This window comes from Filicampus tigris, chromosome 17 (genome assembly GCF_054856515.1).
Source record: "Filicampus tigris isolate MCC_2025a chromosome 17, RoL_Ftig_1.0, whole genome shotgun sequence".
In the NCBI taxonomy this organism is placed as follows: domain Eukaryota; kingdom Metazoa; phylum Chordata; class Actinopteri; order Syngnathiformes; family Syngnathidae; genus Filicampus; species Filicampus tigris.
In genome coordinates this window covers 15,664,978-15,688,631 of record NC_141233.1, presented here as the reverse complement: position 1 = coordinate 15,688,631, position 23,654 = coordinate 15,664,978, and the positions used below count along the sequence as shown (strand labels likewise).

At 49.1% G+C, this 23,654-nt stretch overlaps 2 protein-coding genes and 1 long non-coding RNA gene across 3 annotated transcripts; 1 reads left to right on the top strand and 2 right to left on the bottom strand.

Moving 5' to 3' along the window:
- Window positions 1-4,102: 4,102 nt before the first annotated feature.
- Window positions 4,103-15,283, bottom strand: crebrf (creb3 regulatory factor). Its single transcript, XM_086057265.1, is given in 12 exon segments — window positions 4,103-7,755; window positions 8,913-9,035; window positions 9,419-9,492; window positions 9,556-9,641; window positions 9,889-9,992; window positions 10,095-10,292; window positions 10,395-10,771; window positions 10,773-11,429; window positions 11,541-11,722; window positions 11,851-11,976; window positions 12,386-12,544; window positions 15,104-15,283. Coding segments are annotated over 11 exon segments (2,055 nt in total). The 5' UTR covers window positions 12,395-12,544; window positions 15,104-15,283; the 3' UTR covers window positions 4,103-7,636.
- LOC147133658 (uncharacterized) lies at window positions 14,540-16,936 on the top strand. Its single transcript, XR_015090309.1, has 2 exons — window positions 14,540-14,867; window positions 15,825-16,936. It is a non-coding gene; the product is annotated as an uncharacterized LOC147133658 (long non-coding RNA).
- Window position 16,937: 1 nt separating this feature from the next.
- pcyox1l (prenylcysteine oxidase 1 like) lies at window positions 16,938-23,577 on the bottom strand. Its single transcript, XM_086057266.1, has 7 exons — window positions 22,507-23,577; window positions 21,341-21,547; window positions 21,059-21,233; window positions 19,845-20,056; window positions 19,270-19,410; window positions 17,872-18,280; window positions 16,938-17,798 (listed from the first exon to the last, which is right to left on the bottom strand). The coding sequence occupies exons 1-7, from the start codon at window positions 22,628-22,630 to the stop codon at window positions 17,543-17,545; spliced, it is 1,524 nt and encodes a 507-aa protein (XP_085913392.1). The 5' UTR covers window positions 22,631-23,577; the 3' UTR covers window positions 16,938-17,542.
- Between the last annotated feature and the right edge of the window lie 77 nt (window positions 23,578-23,654).

Sequence of the window (23,654 nt, the reverse complement as noted above, 5' to 3'; positions counted from 1 at the left end):
ACAAAAAAAGGATACAAATGCTCAACAAAGGCGCACAAATGGAAATTGTGACTTTTGTGTATCAGTCACGTGAGCTCCAATATTAGATATTTTTAAAAAAAAGCGACGTTCAAAACAATCGCCATCATCGTCGTGACAACCAAAACAATAATATTGTAGCCAACAATTATTATTATACTTTATTCATTTGTTCATTTTTTTCAATCGATGATCCCGATTTGGGTTGAAAAGCAAACTTTTTTTTTTTTTTTTTAAATTTCCATGTCATGATTGAAAACCAGGACATGATTTGAAATGGACAGCGCAGAAAATGCTCAGCCCTTAACCGGTTCATCTTTGACAGTCAGCGTAAATGGCGACGATTGTTATGCCACGTTTGCGAATGCCGACTTTGGAGGAATCGCGCCGCTTTCATGGAGGAGCACGGAAATCAATCGGAGGGGATTGGCGAGCGTTTCAAATCGGACGAGGTCCGCGTTCATCATCAAACTCGTTGTCGACTTGATCGTCAATTAGCTGTGCGTTCGTTTTTTTTGCACCTGGGCTTCCGAAGCACTTTTGACGATGCGTGAGCGCAACGTGGCGCGCTAAAGCTAAAGCTCATGAAATCCAATCCCGACGACACGCCGACGCCTCGCGTGCGCGCGCACGCACACGCGCGCCGAGTAGTCACTTAAGCGGAGTGTTGGAATTGCCCGTGGGACTTGAAATGAACGCTCACAACAATTATCCTTGGCTCCCTCTCAAGCGTTTGCCTTCCCGGGAGGAACAGCTTTCGTCTCCTCGTCCTCGAGGAGGAGGATGATGATGATGATGATGATGATGTCGACGATGACGATGGCACGCTTCCCTCGGGCTTTGCGCCGCGAGCGCATTGAAGACGTTCTCAGACGAAGGCGCTTTGCGGGGGAGCCGACATGATTAGCGTCATTTTAGCTGTCAGCTAACGAGCGCCACGCAAAAAAAGCACCTGGGCTTCCTAACTCTGCGTGTGCTGTTAACCCCGCCCCCCCCTCCCCCCAATATGGGCCTCATCGTTGTCTTTAGCGCACATTGTGAAGCAGTCATTTTTGAAGTTTCTTTCCAGTCTGCAAGTGCGAATTTGTACTTATACCCTTACATCGTTTTTTGCAAAAAAAAAAAAAAAACGCCTTACGATACTTACCTCGTTTTTTTTCTACTTTAAAATATATAGACAATGAGCAGTGACAATGAGCTCTCTACTGGCTGAGAGGATAGAATCGTCATATTGTAAACCTGAGTGCCCTGGTTCGAATCTTGGACATGCCGTTTGTATATATATATATATATATATATATATATTTTTTTTTTTATTTGAAAAAAAAAACAACATTTATTGTAAGGCGTTTTTTTTTGCAAAAAACGTGGTAAGGCGTTTTAGTGAAAAACGAGGTAAGGGTATAGTAAGGCATTTTTTGCGAAAAACGAGGTAAGGGTATAGTCAGGAGTTTTTCGTGAAAAACCAGGTAAGGGTATATAGTAAGGCGTTTTTTTTTATTTTTTAAATGACCTTCTATAGTAAAGGGTTTTGGGGGAAAAAATAACCATGTTTAGTAAGGCGTTTTATGTAAAAAAAAAAATACTTTGTAGAGTAAGGCGTTTTTTTTTTCAAACGACCATGTATAGTAAGGCGTTTTTTTTAGAATTTTTTTTTTTTTTTTCCCTAAATTTTTTAGGGCATTTTGGGGGAAGAATGACCATGTTTAAAGTAATTTTTTTTTTGGGGGGGGGGGGGGGTCGGGGTGTTGAGCACCTGCCCTCAAAAAAGGTCCGTGCACGTGCCTGCTTTCCTGGCAAAACGCCAAAAAAAAGTTTAAAGAAACAAAAAGACGCCGTTCATACAAACGTTCGATGCAGTGGAATAAGAAAAGGTAGCGGCAGAAGGTCGAATGGAGTTGCGACATCTCCCGGCAGAAGGAGGAAATGCAAAGGCAGCTGCCTCGAGTGAGGCAGAAATGAAAGGCGGCGGTCGTGGTAGCATACCTGTCAATTTATACGTTTTCACAGTATTCTATACGTTTTTTGATCATTTCAAATTGTGTACGCCGTACAACAATATTTTCGTACGGGGGAAAAAAAATAATTTAAAAACTCGTTTTTTGTTAGACCGATCTCGTCTTGCCCATTTCGGCTCTCATCCAAAGCGTCCGTTCGGCCGACTTTCACGAGCAAATACCTGGTGAGTGTGTGCGTGTGTGCGTGTGTGTGTGTGTGTGTGTGTGTGTGTGTGTGTTTTTCAGCAATGGTGGTCGTTGGAGCAACGCACAAACACCAGCCGCAATTTATAAAAAGACACAACAGTTGAAGTCTGTTTAGGACACTTTCACTTCTCTAACTGCTCACGCACGCACGCGCTCACGCACACGCACACACACACTTACTAGTGATTGATCTACCAATTAACACCAGACGCCTCTTCGCCAACACGCCCGCACGCGTAGAGCGTCTCTAAGGGACGGCGTGCAGTGCCAGGGAGTGTTTTGACCCCGCAGGAGTGGCACTCGGCACTCGGCCCCCGCCCCTCCCACGAGGTCCTCCCCCCACTGACGCCGGACCCCCAAAATCCCCACGAGGCCACAAAGAGACGACGCAGAGTGAGGCTGGAGAGCTCAGTGAGCGGGTGGACGCCACACACCCAAGTTGCCGCTGACCTTGTCTGGCGCCGATGACGTCACGGGCTAACTCGCGCCTGATTGGTCACGCGTGCTTTCAGCGCACTGGCATGACAAACACGTCTGGATACTTGAGTGTGTGTGTGTGTGTGTTTTATCATGAGTAGGAAATGGAATATCATTTGATTTCCATTGGCTTCAAAAAATGCAAAAGTAAAACGCTGTCGCACATGCGCGCGCGCACGCACGCACGCACACGCACAGCTGCAGTGTAGCGAGCTGTGCTTCCTGTGTACAGTTGACGTGTGCGTCCACATTTTGGTGTTCCATCTGCTTCGGCATTTCCTGTACCGCCCTCCCTGCACGTTCGCACGCTCGTACGCTTGCCTTCACACGCCACATGACACTTAACAACATGTGACATGCAACACATGCTACATACGACATGACAGAACACACGAAATATGACACAGTACACACAGCATGTGACAGCCAACATCAAAAGCAGCATACAGAACATGAGAACAAACACCCTGACATAAATCATGACATGCAACACACCGCACAACATATGAAACAGGACATGTGACACGCACACATTATCATATGGTCGCTGTCACGTGAAAAACACGCATGTCCATTTTTGCCCTCATTTTGACATTAATGGCGTTTTGCGTGTTACACACATAATTAAAATTTAAAAAAAAAAAGACAAAATTGGACATTTTTCACAGGACAGTGACAAAATATGTCAAAAGAACTGCATTTGAGGAGGGGTGTGCAGTATAATCAGTGGAAGGGATCTACTGTTTAGCTTGATTGTCAATGATTTTAGACGGCCTTTATTTTTTTTGGGGGGGGGGGGGGGGGGGGGGTCGGGGTGTTGAGCACCTGCCCTCAAAAAAGGTCCGTGCACGTGCCTGCTTTCCTGGCAAAACGCGACGCTGACACCAACACTTGTGGCGCCATCTGCTGGAGCCCACGTTCACTGCAATCGACTGCTTTTACCATTTTCACATCATGTCCTATCATGACTGCTTCCTCCTGAGGGGTCGCAGGGGAGGGGTACAAACAAACCCGCTTTGGTCATAACGCCTGTAAGCGTTCATCAATGAGCATCTAAAATATTTTGTTGTTCAACTTCCTGAAATAAGACAAACTGCGTATTTGGCCTTGCGCGCGATGTCTGCTAGCCAACAGTAACCTGATCAAAATGGGTAACTTTCATCTTTTAGCGAGAAAACTTTCATGTTGGAGGACGAAGGCCTCTGCTCAGCGGGAAACATGACCTCAGCCAAAGAGAGAGAAAAAAAAATCCCACAAGAAGAAACGTCTGTTCTTTTTTTCTGGCGCTGTCAGTTTTTTGGGGGGCATGGGTGCTGTTGTTCGGACTGCACCAAAGCCCAACAAGGGCCACGTTTCACGTTGTACATGAAAAGATCATCATAAATCTGCAGAAAAAGACGAGCTTCAGCATCCACGTTTATTATTTGACAAAGTAGCACACGTTAACACCTCCAACGAAGAGAACAACATTTACTGGCGGGAATTCTCTCTCCTTTCTTTTCCTGGACTGGAAAAAAAATGCCACAGAGTTCCCATCTTGTCCCAACACACACGCACGCACACACACACACGCACGCACGCACACACGACAGCCAGTCACTGTCAGTCAGCCGGCGGTTGACCCCCCCCCACAGAACTGACAAAGTTTGCTACTTCAGTCAAGGTGGTTGTGAGCCAATCAGGCCGAGCGAGTTTTGAGTTGACGTTGACCGCGTGAGGCGGGCCGCGCGCGCGCGCGCGCGCCCGCCCTCTTTTATTGTGTAGTTGTCAAAGTAGTTGAAGAGAAGGCCATTAAAGTCCAGATTGAGTCTTGGTTGTTGGCGTGCCATGTACAGTACAGTGATATAGAACTTCTAAGCCCCGCCCCCTCGTTAAGTCACGAGTAAAAATCAGTTTACAAACGCTAACAATATAGCATATAGCTCTCTAGGCTGTACATCACCCTGAAGAAAGTCAAAGCACAATCACTTTTCCATAGGAAATCTCATCTCAAGGCAAAGGGATCACCGCGCCCGCCGGGACGTAGACACGGCCCGTCCCGGACGCCGGGCTCGCTAGGAACCCCCGCGGGGCTCGGGACCCGGGACCCGGGACCTGCTCCTAGACCTCGCCGGCCCAGGTCATACACAGAGTCACGGACCAAGTCGTACACCGCACCAAGTCCGGTCGTAGACTCCATCACGGACCAGACGGGAGAGCGCAATGCTCGGTGGTCACAGAGCGCACCGAGTCAAGTCACAGACCCTGTAATGGACCGCATCATACACAGCACCTATCCAGGTCATAGACCGCAGCGAGTCCGTTCGCAAATACCAGACGCCGGCCAGCCATCCGGCCGATAGACGGGTCCACGAGGAGCAGCCTAGCCAGTGGCGCTCAAGTACACTTGCAGCATTCACACCAGGCCTTTTTTTTTTTTTTAGCAGCAAATGGAAGAAAAATGCTTTTCTTTTTCAGTTTTTTTTTTTTTCTTTCTTTTTTGGACAAAGTGCAATTGCGTTAAACATAATTATAGTATCCTTGACATGTGCGTGTATATATATATATTCATATATATATATTTATATAGATATTGACTCTTCTATAGTGTAGATATCAAGCACACTTAACTTTGTAACTATTTACAAAAGTGGAAATGGACGGGAGAGGAGAAGAAAGCGAGTCAAACAAGAATCTTGGATCGTCATTCCCAAAGAGCACCAAGTTCTCCCTTCTTTAGACGCAACCACACTGGTAAAAAATATAAAAGATTTCCATATATCTCTGTATATATATTTCTTCTACGTATGAACGCGTAGCACAAGCTGCTACGATGCGGAAAAAAACAAACAAAAAAAAAACAAAACGACGACGACATTCTGCGACCGCGAACATCAACTTGTTGCTTGGACTTTTTACGTTACAATTGCTGGGAATGTGAGTTTGCGTTGGCGCTCGTTTCAAACCTTCAACGCCGGCGAGCCAGCACGCAGCTAAGGTACAAAAATAGAAGCCCAACTTATGTTTGTCAACGTCAGTCGTAGAAACATGCCAAAGATGGCTGCCATTTTGTTTCCACGCACACACGCCCGCAGCGTTTGGGAGCTGAGACGCGTCTTGATTTTCGCCTCCCACTTTCAAGCCTCGTTTGATGTACTTGGCTGTGTTTTTTTTTTTTTTCTTCCAATCTTTCAAATTGGGCATTGTCGTGAACAAAATCAATCGATCAATCAATGACCAGGCAAGGCAATTGAGAAGCATTTCTCATTTGTGTTGCCCGCCTGGAAGCAATTTGGGTACCGCGTGTTGCCCAAGGACAGAGTGGACAGTCAGAGGCAGATTGGAACCGGCAACCCCAAGGTCCCGGGACGACGCGCTCTGCCAACTTTGCGCGACCTTCTTTTTCACTTTACAGGGACTTGGAAAAAAGTGCCAGCATGCAAATCCAACTTGGGATTGTGACTGTGAAGTATCATGACGGAAAGCAGAAAAAAAACACGATTCTGATTCGCTCAGGGACAGAGCCCGAATTTGTGACAACGACAAAAAGTTGCATTCTTCCGAGAATGCGGGCGGGCCTATTTTGGAGCGAGCCAAGGCAGTTTTCCAGAATAAAAAGGCAGAATAGTACAAGAACACATTTTGAAATTCACACGTTGAAATATAAATATGAATGACTTTTGAATTTGTCCACGTGCGCATGTGGGCCTTTCTCCGGAGCCAACAAGTTGGAGGAAGCCCCTTCCCTAGATGTCGGGAGCGCCTTTTCAACTGTTGCCGACGGGCGGACGAAATGACGACAAAAGCCCTTTGCGGCGTTGCGGCCGAGTGGCGATCCTTCATTTTGCCGCCGCGCTCGCTTGAAGACCAACAGCTGCAACCTTTTCATGCGCCAAAGTACAGGACATGACACGGGGCAGGGCAGCGGACAGGGAACATTTTGGTTCTTGTGTGGATGACCCCCCCCTCCCAAAAAAAGGGGGAAAAAAAAAAAGTAGCTTATCTAGTTAGCGCACTTAGCACATTTAGCTTGTAACGTGGACTGAAAAGAAATGTTTTGTTTGTGGACCCAACGAGCTTCACAGTTCCATTGGGGTCCCTCGGGCAGCCCCTCCCCCACCCCCCCCCCCAAAACCCAATCCCCCCCCCCACGTCTACATTCAATACGGCGTCATGTAAGCTGTGCAAAACCTTACGTTGCCTGGCTGGGTCGCCATTTTTGTTGCATGTGTCTTTGGTACAAAACAATCAATGAAAATAGATTAATAGTGTGCAAATATTCCTTTGTAACGCAAAAATAGCTCTCAGCCTCGCCCACCCGGAGAGTACCAACAAGCAACTGTCATCTATTGCAGAGGCCTCCCCCAAACCCCTCCCCCCCCCCAAACACACACACACACGCACGCACGCACGCACGCACACGCATACAGTGACTCTGTGGCATCGCGCAAGCAGAGCTCTCATATTTACGCACATTCACGAGATCTTTGAACACATCACGACATCGCCTTCCACGCACGCACAAATACTTCTCCCGCTGACAAGGCACAATGAATAGAATCGGATCACTCGGAACACTAGCATGAACCCACTCACGTCTACTGTACAAGAGGGGGGCGGAGCCGTCTTCCGCTTCACCGTCGTCGTCGTCCTCGCAGCCCAACACCCGATTCGCCCCGCCCGTGTAGAACTAGCACCAAACTACTTCCCGTTCCGCTCGGAACATCGAGGCCTTTCCGGTCGCCGTGGCAACGGGATTCCATGCTGTGGCGGCACAGCTGGCCTTGGGGGAGGGGGGGGGGGGTGGGCGTTAGATGCTTTGGGGGCAGGAACCCAGGGGGGCGTGCGACTACACGTGTGCATGGACGCCGATGGGAGGGGCATGCAAAGGGGGGGGTGTGGTTATACAGGGGACAAGCGAGGCGGGAACACTGACGCCGCGCCTCCCGAGCACCGCTCTACATTTTGGAGGTGGGCACCCGCAGGCCCACCAGCCCGCCGGTGGGGTCGCCGCATCCCGTGTTCTCCAGGATCTTGTTGACGAAGTCCGAAGTCTGCCCGGCGACAGGCGGCGACACTGCCGACACAAACAGGAAGCGGATTCGTGCCGGCGAGAAGTCAGACAACAATCATCGTCGTCGTCATAAGAAGAATAACAATAATAATGGCGACGCAGCAGAAGGCGGCACGCTCGTTGGACACCGTGTCAAGTGGAGCAAAGAAGAAGAGTGAAAAGGGCACCGAGGAATTTTTGCTGCGGAATATGACATCCTTTTCAGTCCTGCTTCTCATGGCAACAGAGAGCCAGCGTCTTAAAGCGGAAGTCAAGCCAAACATCTTTTTTTCAAGAATATGTTCCCAGCACGGCATTCGGATTCATTTTGCGTTTGTGGAATAAGTGTTAATCCACTCGTTTTTAGCCATCTCCGGGGGCGGCCATTTTGTTTTCTGTCGACTGAAAATGACATCACAACTGCTCACAACGACCAATCACGGCTGACCTGTTTTGTGAATCTGAACCGTGATTGGTCGTTGTGAGCAGTTGTGGTGTCATTTTCAGAAGACAAAATGGCCGCCCCCCCCAGAGATGGCCAAAGACGAGTGCATTAACACGTATTCCACAACATTTATCAGAATGCCCTGTTTCAACCGGTGGGCTTGCACAGAACATATTCTTGAAAAAAAATGTTTGCGTTGACTTCCTCTTCGAGAACACGTTCGAACACCTTTGAGCATGCTTATTGACGCGTCTTGCCAGATGAAAAGTAGCCTTTGTAGATCGCGTTTGTTTGCTGTCAACGCCGTGGGATCGAAACACTCTCAGACTGGACCATTTTGCATCCCAAAATGTTCGCTTCATTTTGCTGCCTCTCAACATCTTGTGTGCCGGATTCCACCCATGAAAAGTGTTTCTTCAGCCATTCCAAAAAGATCTCGATATGAATTGTTTGTTTTTTGAGGGGTCCCCTGAAGATGTTCGCATTGGCCATTACAAACACATTTGGGGAGATGTTTGGAACTTGTTTCTTGGCTTTTGCTTTGTATAGGATGTTAGCTTCACTGACATTTTTTCCCCCCCCCGGAAAAATAAATAAATAAATAAAGCATTTGACATTTTTGGCTAACTGGCAGCATCCACAAATATTTTACTGACATTTGAGGCACGCGCAAGTCAGGGTGCCACTGTCTGAAAATGGCAAAGCAGCGATTGTCATTTTGGGGGCGGCGCCTCACCAAGCTTGTCCTGGATGATTCGGTCCAGCGTGTCGCTCATGCTGCTGGCGCCGGCGCGAGAAGCGTTCTCGGCGCGGCTCACGATCTCCTCCTTGATGGCGTTGATGACAAACAGCAGGCGATCTGCGGGAAGACGCCCGAAACACACTCAGACGCGGGAAGGACCCGAGGGGGGGGGGACTCCGCTCGCGTGACGCCAATATGAGGGGAGTGCGGGAATTCATCCCAGAAAGAAAAAATGTTGTTTTTTTTACATTTGAGGGTGGGGGATCCGCAACTCCGCAGGTGTCGACTGTAATCACAATTTGAATTTGAGAAAGCAACAGTGTTGATTCTCCCAAAAAGGAAACTAGTAGGTGGCAAAATGGGTTTTTTTTTTCGGTGCGTTTGTAATTGCAAGCAAAATTCGATTGCGGCCCAATAGTGGATGACGGCATGGAATTTTCAGGAGGCACGACAAACAGTGGCGAGCCGCGGCGGCCGCCTCGCCGGTCCTGCACACGTACCGTACTCGGTGCTGAGTCCCCACAGCTTGACCTTGTTGGCTTCATACTGCGCCTTCTTCTTCAGACGGCACGCCCTGCACACAGCGTACTGTGAGCGCGTGTGTGCGCGCGCGGGCGCGTGCGTGCGCGGGCGTTACCTGGAAGCCAGCTTGTTCTTTTCCTTGCGCGACCACGGCCTGGCGGTGAGCGGCAGCTCGCTGACGGGCGTCAGGTCTCCGATCACCTTGGTTTAAAAAAAAAAAAAATTTATTAGTGTATACTAATAACAAAATGTGCACAATTAGCTATTCACAACAATGGTTTACACAAGTTTTTTATCTTTCCCCAACAATAAAGTGAAATAACGAAAAAAAAAAAAAGGAAAACACAGCACAAAAAAACTAAACATATCCCAAAAGAATTAAAAAAAAAAAAAAATAATGTACAAAAACTAAAAATTAACAAGGAATAAAATAAAAAACGGGACGGACCTTGTTGAGTTTTCGCAGCTCGGTGCCGATCTGCAGCAGCTTCCTGGGGTTGGGCGTCAAGTCCTCCACGTCGGTGCGCCGAGACTTCTTCAGCGCGTACTTCCCTACGCGCCGCAGAGGAACGCGCCGCGGTTACACGGAGGCCGGCTACAGAATAGCCGTTTTTTTTTTTTGCGATGGCAAGCGAGCGCTTTTTGCGGCGTTACCGTGCAGAGGTCCGTTCTTCTGGTACAGGTTGCTGGGCAGAGTGTGGCGGTCCCACTCGGAAGGCTTCAGCATGCGCTCCTGCTTGGAGGGCGTCAGCTGCTCGCTGTACTCCCAAAAGTAGCGGCGCTTGCCTCGCTTGCGGCTCGACACGCCCGCCGTCAAGCCCTTGGCGTCCTCCGGCAGGGACACGTCGCAGCCTGCCGCGCCGCAACAAAAGCGCGTCGAGCGGCCAGAGCGAAAAAGATGAGAAAGGCGCAAAAGGAGCACGCGCGTGTGTGCGTGCGTGCGTGCGTGCGTACCAGGCTCGGAGAAGGCGTCGCTCATGTCGTCGTCCTTGTCGGCCTCGTAGTCCTCATCCTCGTCCTCGTCCTCCTCCTCATTGTCGGACAGCTCGTGCTCGCTCCCGAAGCCTTCGTCGTGGTCTTCGTCGCGGTCTTCGTCGCGGTCTTCGTCGTCCAGCTCCAGCCCGTCGCCCTCCTCGCACTCCTCGTCTTCCTCCTCCTCCTCCTCCTCGTCCTCCTCCTCCTCTTCCTCGTCCTCATCCAGCCGCGAGAGGCTCCTGCCGGCCAGGCGGCTTTGTGTGAGGAACAACGAGTAGTTGTGTTCTTCTTCTTTGCTCTTCTCCTCCTCGCCTTGGTCGTCGCGCTTCGTCCCAGGGGGGGCGCCGCCCTCCGGGGGGGGCGGGGCCGCCGTCTTCCGGCGCAGGGGCGGCGACGAAGCCGCGGCCGGCGGGAGGCACCGGCGAGGCGGCGTCGGCCGACGTGGACGCCACATCGTGGCGTCGCGGGGGCGGGGGGGCGTCCGCGCTCTCCGCGTAGGTCTGCGAGGGGGCGTCGCCCTGAGCTCGGTGAGCGCTCAGGCGCACTTTGGCCTTCCGCACAAAGTCAAAGTTGGCCGTCGGAGCCGCCGTCTTGGACACCCGCGCCGGGCCTTTGCCCGGGGGGGCGTGGTCCTGGGCGGCGCGCAGGTGGGCCTGGGTCTTGGTCATGGTCTCGGTGCTGGACGGGACCGGCCGGGTGGCCTTCTGGAAGCCCTCGGGGAAGTCCAGCAGGAGGCTCTTGGAGGGGCGGGACGAGGAGGCGCAGCTGGCCGAGGGGCGGGTCAGGCCGGCGCCCGACCCCGGGAGCGGCGCTCGCTTGGCGGGGGGCGAGCTGGGCTCGGCCGCGGGGTAAAGGGCCTCGCACACGGGCTGCGAGTCCTCGCTGTTGAGCTGAGCCAGGGTGGGCGTCCGGCCGATCACTTCCTCGTCCTGGTACGGGCTCGAGAAGTCGTCCAGGCCCAGGAAGTCCACCTCCTTGGTGCCCCAGATGTCGCAGCTGGCCAGACGCGTGTATCTGAACGCACGCACACACACACACACACACACACCTTACATCTGAGGCTCCGCATGGGGGCGTGGCCTCCGGTGGATGGCGGTAGAGAGCGCTAAGGCGAACCCGTCCTACCTGGTGAGGTCCTCCCAGTACGAGTCCCACTGCTCAAAGGCCGAGCCGCCGTGCGCCGCGTCGCAATCCCCGAGCGCCATCATCAGCTGCTGCTCCGCGCCGGCCTCAGATTCCTTGGCGCCGTCGGCCGCGCCCACCATGCCGTCGCCGTACGGACTCTGTCGGTGACTCATGTCCCTGTCCTGGGGGGCAAAAGAAAGGACGTTCACTGCGCTCTGTGACCGTTGAGACCCCCCCACACTACGGCTTTTTGCTGAGACGTGGTTAATACAGTGTGTGAATTTCTGAACGGCAGCAGGCCCTCACTCACCAGCTCGTACATGAAGTCGGGGTCGGAGGTGTTGGCGAGCAGCTCGGTGCTGGTCAGCGCCTGGTCGGCGAAGGACAAGTGCTGAAAGTCGTCCCCAAAGGGAGGCTCCATCCCACTCACGCTGGGCTGCGCCACACGCGTTCACACGACAACGTTAGTATGCACACTCAACTGTTAGCCTAGCAAAGCCAATGTGGGGCGGAGGCCAAGGCAACTTTTTTTTTTTTTTCTGGCACATTATATTAATTCAGGGAAACATCACAGTGTTGTATGGAACGTTGACTAGTAATTGCTTTGATGAAGTGTAATGACTGCATGTGCTATGTAGCATTGCGTGTGCCTTTGAGGGGCGTGGCCTAGTGATGAGCTGGGGTCAAGTGTGAGTGAATGGACGCTCCTTGTGGCCTACAGCCGCTCCTTGCGAGTGTTTTCATGTTGTGTTTGGGCCTCTCTTTGTTCTATTCACTGAACGGCGACTCTCCTTGCCCACATGCCAGCCGTCGCCGTAGCAACGTGCCGTGTGACAAACGCCCACCTGAGGCATCGCAAGGCGCAGCTTTGCGCTCCAGCGGTGGGGAACCTCTGGGCCCGGTCTCCAGTCCCAGCGGTGCGAGGACGGCGCCCAAGGGTTGGGGGAGGGGGGCTTAGGGGGCGACTCGGTGCGGTGCCTCCAGACGATCTAATTGAAGACAATCTACAACAAAGACGGCACAGAAGAGAAACATGACGTGAAAAGACGACAACACAATCAGCCGAGAAAGCTCGCGTCCAAAGCATAAAACAGTGGCAAAAAAAATAAATAAATAAATAAAGTGTCGCTTTAGTAGTTGTCATCCCGAAGGATTTGATGATTTGGACATGACGCGCATCGCACTGGTGGTCCACTTGTGTTGATTGACTTGTGTTGGGGAAAGAAAGAGAAAAGCCCGACGAGCATCTTCAGCTGCTACTGACAGCAACAAGTGCTGACAAGGCCTGAGTGACTCAAGTGCGACAGTCCACGCAAGTGGCGGCCACCGCTCACTTGCTCGCCATTCGGCAACATGACTCAGCACAGCACAAACAAGGCATCAAGTGAAAGCTTCGTTTCTGGAACTCCAACAAAAGCTTGAGGGTGAATACTGTCAAGCATCGCGAAATCGGATGGAGGACAGCGCTCACGCATTGACTTTTTTTTTTTTAGGGTTTTACAAGTGCATGTTGAAGTCCCAATTAAGGCTGCAGCTAATAATTGTTTTATTCAATGAATCCGTCCATTGTTTATTTTTTTCAATCCATTGGATAATGTTTTATTTGTATTCCTTTAATTCAAAACAGGGCATGACTGCAATTTGCCAGTGTAGAAAATTCATAAACAAACTGAAGGTTCAGAAAATCGGATTGAAATGCTAATTATTGTTTTCTTGGATCTAATCAATCTTGTTTCTTGTTTTACTTACAAGTGCCCCAAACCCTCTGAATTTCAGCCTCTCAACAGTGAAGATTCTTTCATTTCCATGGAAGCAGACTTATTAGTTTGCAAACTTTCACTTTTACTTTGGAAAGCCATGGTCAATATTTTCATCTATTTGTTGATGGATGTTCAAGACCAAACCGTAACTAGGTGCGTCAAACTGGGGGGAAAATGCCTCAACACAATAACTTTAAATACATTTTTAATTTGGAAAATTTGTGTCAGCACCCTTGCTCCAATCAGTGTATGTTTATGCATTTTCTGCAGGGTCAATTTGAAACAATGTCCTGTTTTTGTAAAGAGATGGAAAATGTAAAAAAAAAAAAAAAATGTTAATAAAATGTTTTTAATCCACTTCATTGATTAATTGAAAAAAAACCACTGTTAAAATAATTGTTAGTCGCATCTAAAGAATAATTGAATTTACTCGCATTAGTAAATGTATGTAGTATTAGTAAATGAATGTAACGGAAGTGAAAAAGCAGAAGATAAAGTGAAATTTCACATCCATCTTAATCAAATATGCAGCAAATAATATACTGGATTATTTGCTTGTTATGGAAGAAAGAAACGTTCACATCATAACAACAATCAGGATGTATTGTCCGAAGATACGTTCACAGGCAAGGCAATTATCAAACGTAGAAATGTGGAGAAAGTGGCGACTAAGATGGTGTGGCGCTCACATCCTCGCGCAAGCAAAACAAAGCCTCAACCTAACGCCACGGCGCCCACACCCACGTGATATCGCCTTCCCATTGGTCGAGAGGCGGTGGCGGCCCGCCTCTGCGCTTACTCTATTGGCCGAGATTGCCGTCAGCAGCGAGGCGCTTCTACTTAGCGACGAGCCCGCCTTCAAGGTGGGTTGAGGCTGAAGATAAACAAGTCGGAGGCCTGCTTGTCGCTGGCTGGCCTACATTTAAACAGTTCGCCTTTGTTGGGCCACAAACGCACAAAACGCCACGACAACGTCTACACCGAAACAAAGTCAACACTTGAGCGCCAAGCAGAAAGCAGCGCGAGCAAAGTACCAGCTGCGAACTGCTGGCGCTGAAAGTGCTCGAATAAACATCCGCACTCGCGTGACGTCAGAAATCAAGTTTACTCCAAAAACATGCTCGGCTGAATGCCACCGTTTTTGTCCTTTTTTTAACTTCACGAGAAAACAAAGCGAGACAACGTGGAGGGAATGTTCTAGCATGCATGCGTGTGTGTGTGTGTGTTGGGGGGCGTGTACCGTGGCAGCAAAAGTCACCGTTCAACGCGATCCACGACCACTTGAAGACATTCAATGCCACAATCGAAACCAGCGTGTCTAAATGCGCGTGCGTGTCTATGTGTGTGTGTTTGTGTTGAGTCCAAAAGTGGCCAATGTCTTGTTACGTCACTGACTTGGAACCATCGTGCCCGGGAATTAGACGGGCACCCACGCCTGCGAAAAGCTCCCAATGAAGATTAGATTATGGTCCAATTGCGTGGGAACCATCAAAGGTTGTTTGTTTTTGTTTGCTGGGCTGCCGTGAGGGCTGTCTGACCAACTGCAACCCAAAACAACAGCAACAGAGTAAGCGCAACACAAACGCCTCCGTGCCTCTTCCTCTTCTTCTTCGTCGTCGTCGTCGCCGTCTTCGTCATGTTTTTCCGCCGTTTTAATGCGGAACACGAAGAAGAAGAGGAGGAGGGGGCGCTAGCTAGCTGGCAGGCTAGCCGTCGAGCTAATAATCCTCCGCGGCGGCCGAAATCTCCAAAGCGCAAAACCTTCGCTCGGTCCCCGCAAAAGCGTCTCACTTGCACACTCACCGACTCACTTCCGGGAAGGCCGCGCTGGCGTCCGGCTCGCAGGCTCGGTCCAGTCTCGTGGTGCGGTTCGTTTGGCTCGCTCGCTCGTTTCTTTCGCTTTGTAGCCGAGTTTTGCTGCTCGCTCTTTTGTTTTGTTTTGTTTTGTCGCTTCCTGGAAGGCGCGTGACTGCCCGACCGCGTGGTACTCGGCTCGGCCAATGGGAGCGGCCCGATCCGCGTTCCGCACCACAAACACAATTTGTACACACTTTCGGGGGGCAAGAAATAAACTTGGTTGCGCCCTGGCACTAATTGGGTGTTAATTGCTACATTCGACATGATTTTCATGCCAATGTTTCATCAACTTGTTAAGTAGGAGAGCACATATCAAAAAGCACATTGGATGACGAGAACACGATTTGGAAATAAATGATAAAACATTTCCAATGCGTATTGTTCATGCTGAAATCGGGGCTGTCAATAAACCTTCTACTTTTTGCAAAAAAATAATTGCAATCTCTTCACCGAAAAACGATTTCAAATTTGTAGTGCAGGAATGACGATTCTGTTACGGCTGGTCCGTAATGTCCGCCAGAAAATGGCTAAAGTATCGTAGCAGACACCCTCGCCCACCCCCAACCTTCCAAACCAAACCTTTGTGTAAAAACGAATATGAAAGTTGAAACATTTCATTGGGTTCACTCATTGTTTTTCACGTTCCAACTTTGCCTCAAAACTCAAGCGAGTTCAAAAGGAGAGGAGCGAAAGTCACCGCGAACATTCTGTGGTGAAGCTGCTCCAAGGAAAAGCAAAAGGCAAAGCAAAGCGCAGACGCCGAGGCCTCGTGACGTGAGGCCAACGCTTGATGACGTAATCTGATGCAACCGCGGGTCACGGCTGCCTTCTTCCATATTAGGACTTCCTGCGGCCACTCACCGTGACTCAGGACGACGAATACAAAACAATACATCCATCCATCACTTCACTGACCGCCGGCCTGCTTTCTTGAGCGCTCCAAAATGCAGCAAGAAATACTGTCCACGGGCCTCGTTCCACCTGGACACTGGACACTACTCCACGTCCACACGTCGTCAGCAAGCAGAACCAAAACAATCCATCATCCATGCTAAGCTACACACATGGCGTGTGCAAACGTTTCTGCTCAAGGGCCACATTTCATTTAAGAAAAGGACACACGGGCCGGCTTTTTCAATGGAATCCTAAAAGGGACGCAGGCAAGAAGAAGGAAAAACAAACACCTTTTTTGCTCATTTCACTTTCTCTCCGCGTCGTTGAGAGATTGAACCCCAAAACATGAGTAAAAGGGTTGGTGAAAACAGAAATCAAAATCCTTCCTTTCTTTTCCAATCTGGATGTTGAAGAATCCATCGCGCGCAGGGTAAAAACAATCAATCAGAGACAGAAGGCGTGACCAACAAGCTATCAAAAAATTTGCCGCGCATTGGCCCTGGCTGAGCTGTTAGCTTGTTAGCTTCGGGAGCTTTGCTGAACAGATGGCGGAATATCCAGAAAAATTGTCGCCGCGCGTCGGAAACTTGCCAGAAGGTTTCAAAGCGCAAACGCCGCCTTTGAGTTGAGGACGCGCATCGAAAACTCACAAACGCAGCGCAGCGCGATCAGCTCACTCCAAGCAAGCAGATTTGATTTCATTCAATTACATCCATGTAGAACTGTTCACGGGACCATTTTTATATTTCATATCAAATTGTTCATCTTAATAAAGTAGCAAAAAGCGTGAATAAAATACATCCATTTATTGTCTTGTGATTGTAATTCACTGTATGTTGCTCTTGTTAACTAGCCAATTATTGAATAAAACAGTGACAACGTCAACTGGTTTCTTTGGCATTTTTTTATTTATTTTTTTATTTCGTGAAAAACATGCTGACTTCATTTTCTTCATGGGAATGAATTTAACTGCAGCAAGTTAGCCAATCGTCGAGTGAAATTATAACAATGTTTTCACAATTGGTTATATTTTAGTTTGTATAAAATGCTTACTTTTAATAATAAAATAATTTAGGGTCACAATTAATTTTATCATTCAAATGTATGGATGTCAATGTTTGTATTCATTGTAATTAGTTTAGCCATAATTACCAAATCTAATAACTCAATAATTCAATAATAATTGAAATATGAAATAATAAATTAGAAATGGATTCATTCACCAGTTTTTGAATGAAATGTGTTTTTTTTTTTTTTTTTTCATAAAATGGGAGTAAATCCATGTAGTTGGAGCAAATGGAGGAAAAATAACTGACACAATCCCTACTTGACTGGACTCTTGATGATGGGAACGCGCGGTGGGCAGCACGTTTCCCACATGCGTGTCCCTGTCCACACGCGCCAGCGAAACAAGCGTTCGGAAGGCAGCCGAGCGTCCCCGCGGCAGCAAAGCGCACGCCGGCCCGTCTCCCGGCAAGGGCCGTGCGGAGGTCAGAGTTCAGTCTTGATGGCGCGCAGCAGGTCCTTGTGGTCCACTTTCAGGCTGCGTCCGTTCCAGCGGTGGTAGGCCAGCAGGGCGATGTTCTTGGCGGCCACGGCGCTCATCTCCATGGCGCTGCCCGCCCACTCGATGCCGTTCAGGTAGTAGAGGTGCGGCCGCAGCTCCACGGGGGGCAGCGCGGCGCCTGCCGCGCTGCCGTAGCGCGGGTACGCCCGCCACTCCGTCGCCTGCGCCGAGTAGTACGACCTGCGGGGGGCCACCGCGCCCGTCAGACGGAGCCCGAAAGGACCGGCGCCTTTCGGCTTTGCCGGCGCCTCACCTGAAGAGCGTCTTCAGCTGCTCCCTGGTGAGCGCCTCGGGCGAGAAGACTTTGTAGACGGCGGCCTCGTGCGCCCGCTTGCGGCGCAACCCCGGCGGCACCTCGACGGGATAAACGCCGGCCACGCTGTTGAAGAAGAGCGCCGGCGCCGCCGTGGTCAGCACGCCGGCGTACGGGAAGAGCCGCGCGTCCGGGAAGCCGAAGAGCGACGTGTTGAGGTAGCCGTGCACCAGCGTGGCCACCGTGCCCTGCCACTCGCCCTCGCCGGTCACCGCCGGCGCCGCCCAGTCCGGGAAGGAGATGCCGGAGCCCGCGCGCAGCGGCGCGGCCACCACCACCACGTCGTAGGCCGCCGTGGGCCGCTCCGGCGCCTCGCCCGCCAGGCTCAGCTCGTACTGAAGCGCGCCGCCTGCGGGGAAAAGTGACACAGGCCTGCCGGCTTACAATTGCAACCAACAATCCAACGCACACAAAAAAAAAAATACTACTAATAAATATATAGAATAATTAGAAAGAAATCATAAATTAATGGATTAAATAAATAATATCCATAATTAAATAAATACTAATATCTAAAATAATAAATACATGTATTAAATAAATAATATCTAAAATAATAAATTATTTAATGAAATAATAATATATAAAATAATATTTTTTTTAATGAAATAATAATATATAAAATAATAAATAAATAAAACTACTAATTAGCTATTTTTCCAATTATTCGCACCACCGTACACACTGCTCTGCCTCATTCCTAATTGAGACCAAGAGTAGCGAGTGCCTCTGAAGTGACGGGACCCGTTGTCGGAAAACTTCCCCGGCAAAGCGTTGACAGACACAGGGCTTCATTTTTCTTTCTTTGTTTTTGTTCTTCCACATTTACATTTTTTTCCATCCTCTTCCAAAATGGCTTTTTTTAAAAAAAAAAATTAATTAATTTTTTTCATCAAATCCTCAAATTTGTACACTCAACACCCAATAATCTTTTGCCAACTGATGAGAAACAAGAACTCACATTGAATTCAACGGTGAAGCGTTGCGAAGACTTTGAAGTCAAGATAACGATTCTTAAAATTATTTTATTTTTTCAGAAATCTGCCAAAATCATTGGGTGTCGTTGAGGATTTTGAAAATTCGAATCTGGAAGAAGGAAAACCAAACAAACAAACAAACAAGAAAAGTGAAGGGCGGAAGCACTGTGAACTCCAAAATGTGTGAACTCTTCCTTTTATTGCTAGGATAACACAAAGTCAAAAAGAAAGTGAGCAAACGGTGCAGACTGAGTTGCTGAGTGGGGCTGAGGTTCGCTTTGAGCAGTCAAGTGGGAGCAGCTGACAGGAAGCGCGCGTACGGCGTACAGGAAGTTGACTTCCGTGCGGGCGAGCTTCTTACCCGAGTGGAGCGCTCGCACGGCGGTGACGCGCGCGTGCAGCAGGTTGGCATTGGCCATCTTGAGCAGGCCCTCGCAAAGCAACTTGTTGCCGCCTTCCACCGCCCACAGGTTGGACTGGGCGCTGGCCAGCGACACCGCGCCTGCGAAGGGGAACAGCGCCGGTCGGCAACCGCGCGCAAAGGCCATTCAGAGTTGTTGATCAATTGAATGCTTACTTTCCTAGATTCATCATTCGGCGATACGGAGCACTCAATTAATCGTTTCAGGCCTGGAGTCGACAGATAAAAAATCTCGACATGGCGATGCATTCGATTAATCGTTTCAGTTGATAAAAATCCTCGTGTAGTGATGAGGGAGTATTTGCGCAATCGCTTCAGATTCAGGTCAACTCCAGTATATAGCAGACGATATTAACAAGAATCGTATCGGCCATCGGATTGCTCCGCTATTTCAAAAAGCGACGAGTGGCGATTTCCGAAGGCAACTCCCTGCTCAAGTCAAAGGATTTTGGGGTGAGACTTTGCGGGGCATCGGCGGCGGCGCGGAGTGCGGGTCGGAAGGTGAGGCGCCTGACCTACGAAGGCGGGTACGCTGACGTTCTGGCCGTAGTTGAGCCTGATGACGGGCGCCACCACCTCGTCGATGAAGCGCTGCGACACGCCCAGCTCCAGCAGCGAATCGGAGAGCGGCCGGCGCGTCATGTTGACGAAGCCGCTCCCGCCCAGCGACTCCAGCAGCTCCTCCAGCGAGCTGAAGGCGTAGCCGTGGGCCTGGTACTTGTAGATCCTGCCGGGCATACAAGAGACGTCACAAGTTGGGGGCAAAGCACTACTTTTTCCATCAGACGGAGCTGCCTGAAGTTTAGCGTCCAACTAAACGTCAAAGACAATTCCACTGTGTCTATTTCAAACTGCCTGAAAAAAAAAAAGACACCGCTAGCTCAATGCTAATGCTAATGAGTTGCAGTGCTGTAACCTTTCGAGAAATGGATTGAACACAAATGGTTGCGCAACAACATGTTGATTCGACAATATAACAGCATTCAGTCACATAGTCTTGATCCTCTGTGTAGAACGACGAACATTAGGGCCGTACCATTTGTTATTATTTTACTTTAATTTAATCCCACTTGAAACTTGAAGCATAAAGTCGATATTTATGGCGATCGCAGTAATTCAGCCACGGCTCAGATAGATTTTTCTTACGCACGGTTATGACGTGACGTCATCGTTGGTGATGTCTCCATGAAATGAGATAATAAAGCCTCGCCTCATAATTTCCCCCAAATACTGTATTTATTTCTACCTGCTACCTAATCGCTTGAATGCCCCGACACGCTGGACCACAATTTACTTCCGCAAACACGTCGGGTGTGACGTCGTCTCTTCTTCTGCGCATGCGGGCCGCTTTGACGACGCACGTGTTCATACAGCAGACAAGACAGAGGTCGCTTTTTTAATGTAATATGAACGCTTACACACACACAAAAAAAGATTTTTTTAAACGACTAGTTGCGCACATCCCTAGTTTGCGGTGATCTTTTATTTCGCCAATGTGATCAATGACGTCACTGATTGATCAGCAAATTCCGGCATTACAGCCCATCACTGATTTTGACTAAAACGCAAAATGTGGGCCGATCCGATCCAGCTGATCCGATACGTGTAAAATCGACATGATGCACAAACTCTTGCCCCAAATCACAAATGTTGTTATGGGGGGGGGGGAACATTTCGGTGAAGAAAGTGGATTTGCGCCGCTCCCGTCTGGAGATACGAGCGCGCGTGCCTGATGAACTTCTCCATGATCTCCTCCAGCCACATCTGCAGGCGGATGAAGCTGCTGCCGTAGCGCCACCACAGGCGCAGGAGGTCCAGCAGGTACCAGTCCGTCTCCTCGGCGATCACCGACGCGCCGTCGAACACCGCCGTCTTGCCCGACACGCTGCGACGCTGCTTCAGACCTGCGCACGCGCACACACGCACATCGTCAGCGGGGAAGCGTTCTTGACGTGCGTGCGCGTGAGAGCAGGTGTGCCCGCGCCTGTGTCCGTGCGTGAGATGCCCTCACCGAGCTGCTGGACGAAGTCGTGCATGTGCAGGTTGAGCGCGTGTATGATGGAGCCGCCCGACTCGTACTGGTTCCGGTTGACGGTGACGGTGGCCAAGCGGCCGCCCACCTCGCCCTTCTCGTACACGTCCAGCTGCACCTCGGGCCCAAAGTGTTGCCGCAGGAAGTGCGCCGTGGCGCTGCCCCCGATGCCGGCGCCCACCACCGCTGAAAACACAAAATGGCAACACACCTTTATGGCTACACATCCATCCTTCCTTGCATCCGTCTAGTCTCTTCCATTTATCCACGGTTGGCTTGCAGGGGCAGCAGCCTTAAGCAAGGAAGCTCAGACTTCCCTCTACCCAGCCACTTCGTCCAGCTCCTCCTGGGGGGTCCCAAGGCATTCCCAAGCCAGCTGGGAGAGGCCAATATATACAATCATTAAAAAGTGCCCCTCATTTTGGGCCGTATCTCTACAACGGTGGGTCCGAGAGCCACTGAAGTTGCCAAACATTTCAGTGGATTTGTACACAGAATTTTTTTTTATATATATATTAATGCTGTCAAACGATGACATTTTTTAAACTAATTAATCGCAATATTTTCCATAATTAATCGCGATTAATCATCTATTTTTCAACTACAATTTTTTTACGAAGCTTGGAACCCTTTTTCCCTAATATCTAACTGAATACTTAATATAGTAAAATCTTGGAATTAATGTGGGAAAAAAAATACAAGTACATTACGATTCAAAGACTGTTCTAATAGCTTTCTTTGATCCTTGAATAAGATTCTTTTCCAGTAAAATACAACAGTTGAACGATACACCAAAGACGTACAACTAATATGGTATTTGAATTTGGCTGTGCAAAGTGTGCAAATTATTTTGGATTTTGTCCAATGAGCCGACAAGCAACTATTTAAAGTAAAACTACGTAAAAGTCCATCTTTGTGGCAGTGACTCTCTAAGTGTGGCTGCATCGGGAGCAGAGTTAATGCTTTAATTTTGACAGTCCTAATACATACATATATACATATACATACATACATACATACATATACATATATATACATATGGACAATGTGGACCTGTGTGAAGACTAAAACATTTGTAGAATATTCCGGTAGTGTAGTGAGCAGCATTCCAATAAGAACAAGAGTAAGAAGAGTCAAGTTCTTGCCTATTTTGGAGGGCGGAGCTCCATCCACATGAGCGGAGGCGGCAGCGGCGGCGGCCGTCGACAGGGCCACCAGGACGGCCAACAGCTGCTCCAAGCTGCCGCCGGCGAAGCCGGTAAGCCGCATGCTTTCCTGCCTGCAGGCCGACAAAGAGGCGACGAGAGCGGAGCGGACTGACTGAGCGAAAGGTTTCCCTTCGCTCGGCTAACACTTAGCCGCTAGCTGGCGCATCGATACCGCAGACAGAGATGCTGGGATCGATCGATCGAGTCTGACGGAGTGAGACGTCACGTGATATGGACGATAGCCAAATATGGACCAATCACAGCGGATGTAGCCTATGATGTCACCGTCTCGCGAGTTGAACGATGGGTTTTTTTGGAGTTGAACGATGTATCAAAGTAGCCAAATGCTTTACTTGACGTTTTAAGATTTTTTTTTTACCTTACAAACGAATTTCCTCCAAAACTAGAGCACGCATACGTACTAAAAAACAAAACAGAAAAACACAATACACTCAATCCTAAAAGGGCTGATTGCAATACATTTTGTGTGTTCCTCAAAACATTTTGACCTGCAGCAAACCTGCCTTCATAATTTGCTTAATTTATATGAAAGAAATATCTGACCAAATATCTTCATGCAGTCAGTCCATGTCGTGCTACGTCAAGTGATGTCGAATAACTAAATTGATGTAATGTTTACAATCTTGTAGATGATGTTTTGCCATTCACGGTCTGTCTCCATGGGGGGTCGCCATTGTCGAGTGACGTCAGACCGGAAAGACTGTGAAGTCGGGGCGATATTTTGAGGACCAGGTCGGATGTCGGAAAACTCCAATTTGACATTATCCTGCAACGTGGCATTATTTACTTGCTTTTTAGTTTCGTGGCCTTATTTTTCCCAAGTCATTTTTAAAACTTATTTACTTGTAATTATTTTCATGTTGGCAATATTTAGTTTGTGTTCTGTCACATTTCCTTATTTTTGTAATCATTTTACATATTTTGATGTTATCTACTTAGTGCATGTGTTTTTTGTTTACTTATTAATTCCATATTATGGTATTTAGCTTTTCATGTTACTGTTGTTTGCTTATATTTTCTGTAATTGCTTTAGCGTTTTCAGGTAATGCCATTTACCAGGTTCA